The sequence below is a fragment of the Carlito syrichta genome, unplaced genomic scaffold (genome assembly GCF_000164805.1).
Source record: "Carlito syrichta isolate Samal-C Ts95f unplaced genomic scaffold, Tarsius_syrichta-2.0.1 Scaffold61241, whole genome shotgun sequence".
NCBI classification, from domain to species: domain Eukaryota; kingdom Metazoa; phylum Chordata; class Mammalia; order Primates; family Tarsiidae; genus Carlito; species Carlito syrichta.
In genome coordinates this window covers 135,333-142,387 of record NW_007005337.1, presented here as the reverse complement: position 1 = coordinate 142,387, position 7,055 = coordinate 135,333, and the positions used below count along the sequence as shown (strand labels likewise).

The following is a 7,055-nucleotide window of genomic DNA, read 5'->3' as shown; positions in this document are numbered from 1 at the left end:
TACAGAGGGTCGGCGCTTCCTCACAATCCACCTCAGTCCCGCTGCCCAGCAGCCCTTGTTCATTTCCTCTCTCTCGGCCCGGCCCACACCGTCCTCCAAAGGGAGGCTGGTTTGTGGGGCCAAAGCCATGCTGCCTGCCTGCCCGAGATGACAGGCTGCCCACCCTGTTCAGTTGGCTGTGGTGCGGTCTCACTCCCATCTCCCCCGAGCATCAGCAAAGACCTCACAGCTTTGCTAACACTGTCCCTTCAAGGTGGCGGCCCAGCCCCAACCCCTGAGGGACGTGGAGGCAGACAGGCCCTGGGAGGCAGTGGGAAGGGGGCTACGCTCACTAGGGTGGCTCTTTGGGGAGCGACAAAATTCCAGAAATAGGAAAGAGGGTAGACACAGGTTTGGCAACTTTATGTTATTACTTGGGAACACTGGTTCCTTTTCCACCACCATATACTTTTTTTTTTGAGTTAGGTTCTCACTTTTTTGTGAGTTGGGGTGCAGTGGCACGATCATGACTCACTGCGGCCTCGACCTCCCGGGCTCAGGCGATCCTTCTGCCTTAGCTTCCTGAATGGCTGGGATTACAGGCGTGCGTTACCACGTCCAGCTAATTTTTGATTTTTTTGTAGAGACAAGGTCTTTGTAGAGACCAGGCTGATCTCGAACTCCTGAGCTCAAATGATGCTCCCCACCTCAGCCTCCCAAAGTGCTGGGATTTCAGGCGTGCGCCACCGCGCCCGGCCTCAAGCACCATATTCCAATCAGGTCTGTCAGTAACACCCACTCCATACCACACTACCCTTCCTGGGTCCATGAAGACAGCCGTCACTGCTGTCTCGGCCCCTCCTGAGTATTCTCCCTTGGGTCCCCGGAGGCTCTCACACCCCCAGGCTGCTCTTCTCGTCCTCCTTGGGGCTGGGCTCCTCCTGGGTCTTCTTCATCTCCCAGCCCCGGACCCAGGTATAGGCGGAGGAGCCGCCTAGCACCATCATGTTACTCATCCACCAGAAGAAGCTCTTGGTCTCCTCGTAGTAGAGGACGGCCAGCACCGTCTGGGCACAGGCCTTGGCCGTGCCCGACACGTTGTGGGTCAGAGGACTGGTGAACTTGATCTGCAGTCCTGTCACATAGCCGATGGCAAAGCCAAACAGGCCACCAAGCGTCATCATTCCCCAGAAGTGGGCGCTGCCCAGGTGGGCGAAGTTCTGCAGCGCCCGAAGCTCCCCCAGCAGCAGGAGGAGGGGCAGGAAGAGGATGCAGGCATTGAGGTTGTTGTAGAAGGTCAGGCGCCAGATGCTGCCGTCCACCGCCGGGAGCACCTTCTTGGTGTAGATGGCATTGAGTGAGACACACAGGCTGGCCAGCACGCCGAAGACGGTGCCCAGCAGAGACAGGGTCCCCTCTGCGCCCTCCTGGTCCACACCAAGCCAGAAGCCCCCTGCAGTGGGGAGAGGAGGGAGAGGCCAAGGTAGGAGAAGAAGGACAAGGATGAGGAGGAGGAAGGACAGGGAATTTTGACGCCAAAGTCCACAGACTGTGAACTGCAGCCTCTCCACCCTTCTGTCCCAGCCTCCCTCCCACAATTGAGTCCAAAGTCTCCACTCCAAACAAAGCACTCTGTAGGACCTGGGGCAAGAAAATGTCCTCACAGGGCTTACAATCCAGCAGAGAAGGCAGACACTAAAACAAGTCATTCCCTCATTACTTCTGTAATTACCATTGTAGGAATTGTAATGAGGTCCATAAAATATTCCAGGGTGTTGTAAGAACAGGACTGGGTGACTGTGCTGGCCTAGGGCATCTGAAAGTAACATTTGAGCTGAGTTCTGAAGGATGAGTGTCCCTTAGTGGTTCAGGTGACTTTGGGCAAGTAATTTGAGGTCTCTAAGCCTTGGCTTCTTCCATAACACGGCAAGGTGAGCATTAAGTCGGAATCACTTGTGTTTGGGACAGGCACTCTCTGAGACTCTAATCTTTTTCTGAGTGTGGGGTTTCACTCTGTCACCCAGGCCGGAATGCAGTAGCACGATCACAGCTCACCACAGCCTCAATCTCCTGAGTTCAGGCGATCCTCCCTCAGCCCCCTGAGTAGCTGGGACTACAGGCGCATGCCACCATTCCCGGCTAATTTTTTGATTTTTTTGTAGAGACGAAGTCTCAGGCTGGTCTCAAACTCCTGGAGTTAAGCAATCCTGCTGCCTTGGCCTCCCAAAGTGCTGGGATTACAGGCATAAGTCACCACACACTTTCATGGTTCCACACTGTCTCCTATCAAGCCCACCCTCCTCGGCCTGGCACGTAAGGCTTCCTACACCTTGCCAGCCCTTTCTGCGTCCCCAATCATCCCGAGCCTCCCCTCTCAGCTGCCTGCTTCCCACCCTGAGGTTCCATGTCCTTGTTCGTGTCCTGTGCCAGAAACACCTTCCTCCTTTCCAGAGGATTCTATTCTACTCATTTCTCAAGGCCAAAGCTGGCCTTTCCGGAGGAAATTCATTTCTGAGACCCCCAGCACCCAGACCACTCTGCAGCTTCTTACTGCCTTGCTTTCTTTTAAAGTGCTTGTTGGCCGGGCTCGGTGGCTCAACCTGTAATCCCAGCACTTTGGGAGGCCGAGGCGAGTGGATTGCCTGAGCCCGCAGGTTTGAGATCAGCCCAGGGAACTTGGTGAGACCTCATCTCTACAGTAAATACAAAAATTAGCCGGGCATGGTAGCGCGTGCCTGTAGTTCTGGCTACTTGGAAGGCTGAAGCAGTTTGACACTGGGGTGGCCGTGAGCGTGCCATGGCGTTCCAGTCTGGGAGACAGAGTGAGACACCAACTCAAAAAAATAAAAATAAATTAAAGTGCCTGCTCTGGGTTGTTAAGGTAACTGAGGATAGTCTGGTCTCTTTAGGAAGACTCCCTGCTCCTAGAAGGCAGGGGCTGACTTTTACAAAGTCATATCTCCTGCCACAGCAACCAGCCACATCTGGTAGTGGGAAAAGCCTTGGAATCAGGGGCATTTGGCTTCCAATTGGGGCCAGCAGTTTAGAAGCTGAGGGGCCTGGGAGAAGTTACTTAATCTCTCTGAGCTCCAGTTTCCTTCATCTGTAAAGATCTGGGTCACCTTCTTGTTCCTTACCCCAACTGATCTACTCTCTACGTGGCAACCAGAATGATTTTCCTACAGTACAGACCTCCTCAGGCCCTGCTCGAGCTTAAAGCCTCTCTGTGGCTCTCCTTTGCCTTTGGGACAAATTCGACTCACTCAACTTGGCCCTCTGTGGAGTCCGACTCACTGGGCAGTCTCATGTCTGGAGAGTCTCATGGTGGCCCAGCCATGAAGAAGTGCACATGCTCTTTCTTGTGTCTAGAACATTCACTTCCCACTTCTTCCTCTAAATCCACACAGTACTCCGGAAAGCCTGCTCGGATTGCCCCCTGCCCAGGGCCCTTCCCTCCACCAGAGTTTCCACAGCACCTTCAGTTCCCCATCACGGCCCTTACCACGCTAGTATGACTGTCGTTGACTGCCACGCACCATCGCCACACCCTCACAGAAGGAGTCAAGGCTATATTTTCCAAGCTTGTGTCCCCAAAGCCCAGCACGGTGCCTGGCATGTGCTTAGCCACCAATGAAGAGTTGAGAATGAATGAATGAATGAATGGAAGATGTTATAGAGGTGGTGGTGAGTATTAATGGGGACAGGGCACCAACTACCTCATAGGCACTCAACTCTTTTTTTGAGTTGGAGTCTCACTCTGTCGCCTAGACTAGAGTGCAGTGAGTGGCACACTCCTGGCCATTGCAGCCTCGACCTGCTGGGCTCCGGTGATCCTTCTGCCTCAGCCTTCCAAGGAGCCGGAACTACAGGCACGCGCTACCACACCCAGCTAATTTTTGATTTATTGTAAAGACTAGGTCTTGCCAAGTTGCCAGGGTAGGTCTTGAACCTGAGGGCTCAGGCAATCCACTCGCCTCAGACTTCCAAATAGCTGGAACTACAGGTACACGCTACCACACCTGGCTAATTTTTGATTTATTGTAGAGACAAGGTCTTGCCAAGTTGCCTGGGTGGGTCTCAGGCAATCCCCTCGCCTCAGCCTTCCAAAGTGCTGGGATTACAGGCTGAGCCATTGAACCTGGCCGGTACTCAACTCTTAAAAGATTCTTGGGAGAACTTTTGCACAAAAGGTATGCACAGACCTGCGGGGGGGGTGTGTGCAACGAGGGCAGAGGGCCACACCACCCCCTGGCCCGCTTAGTTAGAGCACCCCCAGTCTTCCTGCTGTTACCTCTGAGTCCAGAAGGGACCGCAGCCTCAAGGTGCCAGACCCCAGAGGGACTCTCAGCCAGGAGCCTTGAAAGGTACTATGTGATATGGGGGGTGGGGGCGGGAGGCCTGGAATAACCACCTAAGACCTATCCTTCCCTACAAGGAGGAAAAAAAGGGGAGAACACTGAATAAGAAAGAGGAGAGCACCTGCCTCCCTGGCCCTGCCCTAATCCCAGTCAGTGAACGCACCACTCTCAAAAGCCATCTCACCATCAGCTACTTGGATTTCCTTTGGAATTTGGGCCCAGTTTCCCCAGTGACTTCACCTTCCTGCATGCAAATTCTCCTACTAGGAGGCCTCCCTGCTCCCTTCAGTGTCAGTAGGAATGAAGCAGAGACTCTCTAGAGAGTTTGAGAACGGAGGAGGTGAGGCAGCACACCTGTTCTCTGAGGAGGAAGTGGAGAATTCTAGGAGGAGGGCCCTTGGCAGCTCCCCTCACTCTAACCTGCCCTTTTCCCCTCTCCCCTCCTGGACCTGGACTGAGCGTCTCTGCAGCCAGCATATGCTCGAGGGGAAACGTTTTCTAGGACAGGAGGCACAGTTTGGGGCCCTTCAGACACCAACCAGTGTGCCTCGCCTGAGACTCTGAGACACCAGTGAAGAGTATGTAGGTCAAATAAGGTGAACTTTATGCACCAGGAAAAACCTGAACAGGTTCAAATAAAGCTCACCTTTCTAGATGACATGGCACTGGGGAGACTGGAGACCTAACTCAGCGTGTTTTTTATTGACGGAAATGTTCTATGATCTGTGCTGATACCACAGCCCGGGCCTCATGTGGCTCCTTAGCATGAGAAATGTGGGCTACAGGACGAGTTGATAACACCTGTAGCTGGAGAATGGGATGCCTATCATCTTATTTCATTTTAACTAATTTAAACATGTGGCCCGTGGTTACTGTATTGGACACTGTAGCTCTAACCTCCAACGGACAAGAACAGAGCAGAAAGGTTAGCAGCGAAAGCCCGGGAGTCCTGGCAACCCAGCCTGGCTAATTCTGAGTGGTGTGGCCCCAGACAAGTAACTTAACCTCTCTGAGCCTCAGTTTCTTTCTTTGTATGGAGATAATCATGGTGATGCCACTACTCAGGGGACTTTGGGAGGAAAAGGAGATGATTAGCACAATATCCTCATCAATAATTATTATTTCCTGCGGGTCAAGTTTGGAAAGACAGTTAAGGTCTCTGAAAGCATAGGTGTTATCCTTGACCTAGCCTGGTCAGAGGATGATGGTAGAGTTAGTGAAAGATGCACTATCCTCTACAAAAAGCACTGGAAACAATATATATAGTGGTTAAGTGTGTGAACTCTGAAGTCAGATTGCTTGAGTTCAGATCCCAGCTCTGCTGCTTATTAGCTGTGTGATCTTGGGCAAATTATTTAACCTCTCTGTGCTTTGGTTTTCCCTCTGTAAAACGTGGACTCTAATCCTACTATGCTATGAGGATTAGTGGAGCTAATATGGTTGAAGTGCTTACATCTGTGTGCCTGGCACATTTTAAGCACCCAGTCAATGTTAGTTGTTTTTGCTGTGGTTGTTGCTATTATTACTGCAGTTTTTCGGCCCTGGCTGTGCCTGTAACTTGCTGGGTGATCTTAAACAAATTACATGCTCTCTCTGGGCCCCAGGTTCTTCCTCACATGACTGCTGCCCCAAGGGAGCCAGGACAGATGAAGTCCAAAGATGCCTGGAAGGGATGTTCTTTAGGGTTTTGGACCCAAGCCCGCCCTGGTCCCCGGGGCCCTGGCTGTCACTCACCAATGATGATGCCGCAGGTGAGCAGGGCGTAGAAGGAGGTGGTCTGCTTGAGCAGCAGGTAGGAGAGCAGCACGTTGAAGACGGTGGTGAGCGAGCGGCCCACGTTGTAGAAGGCCACGCCAACGTACTTGAGGCAGAGGTTGTTGAAGGTGATCATGCCGATGAAGACCACTGACAGGGGCAGGACGCTGCGGGCCACCCTGAGGTCCAGGCGCAGGCTGGGGAAGTCCACGGCACCAGGGCAGCAGGCGGCCAGTGCACTGAGACCCTTGCACAGCAGCGTGGTCACCAGGCACTGGTAGAAGGTGACGAAGATGGGGGTGTCCAGCTGCAGCGAGGGGCTGTCCAGCAGGTACTTGTTAAGGAACACCATGGAGATGGAGGTGACCCAGTAGAGAGAGACCACCAGCGCGATCTGCAATGCCCGCAGCAGGAAGGGCTTCTCCCCGCTGGCCTCTGCCTCTCCAGAGGGGTCGGAGGCTCCAGTCAGCGCCATGTGCAGGATCCTGGACCGTTTCAGCGGGGCCCTGTTCATGGTAGCAGAGAAGCCAGGTCGCCTCAAGGCCAGAACTGACGCCCTGGAGTCCAGGGCAAGGAGCTCACTTGTGCTGTCTGCAAGTGGCAGCCCTCAACTGTCACATGGGGGGTGGCCTAGGGGCCTCCCCACCGACCTCCTGGATGGGGAGTTTCTGCTCTGAGGTCAGTCTAGCTGTGTGGCTCCACAACCCGCTCCCACCCCGAGGGGGCTCATGGCACAAGACACAGGGCCGGGGGAGGGACGGGTTACGGTGGTGGGGCCAGGACCGAGGTGACCTGCGTGGGGAGAAGGGGCTTGGGGCTAGCAGGGAGGGGTCGTGGGGAGAAGGGAGGGAGAGGGATGGAAGGATGGGGGAGGAGGGGGCATGCGGGCGAAGGTGCAGGAACAGGCGGGATCGGGTGCAGAGCGGGAGGCTGGGACCGCCACGGCGTGGGACGTGGGGGTGG

General features: G+C 54.2%; 1 protein-coding gene across 1 annotated transcript in view; it reads right to left on the bottom strand.

Annotated features, from left to right (window-relative positions):
* Positions 1-670: 670 nt before the first annotated feature.
* Positions 671-7,055, bottom strand: part of SLC35C1 (solute carrier family 35 member C1) — a 7,258-nt gene continuing 873 nt past the window's right edge. The window contains exons 2-3 of the mRNA XM_008050594.2: positions 6,072-6,598; positions 671-1,432 (exon numbers count right to left, since the gene is read on the bottom strand). Coding sequence (XP_008048785.2) covers positions 873-1,432; positions 6,072-6,598 — 1,087 coding nt within the window. The 3' untranslated portion in view covers positions 671-872. The remainder of the gene's footprint in view (positions 1,433-6,071; positions 6,599-7,055) is intronic.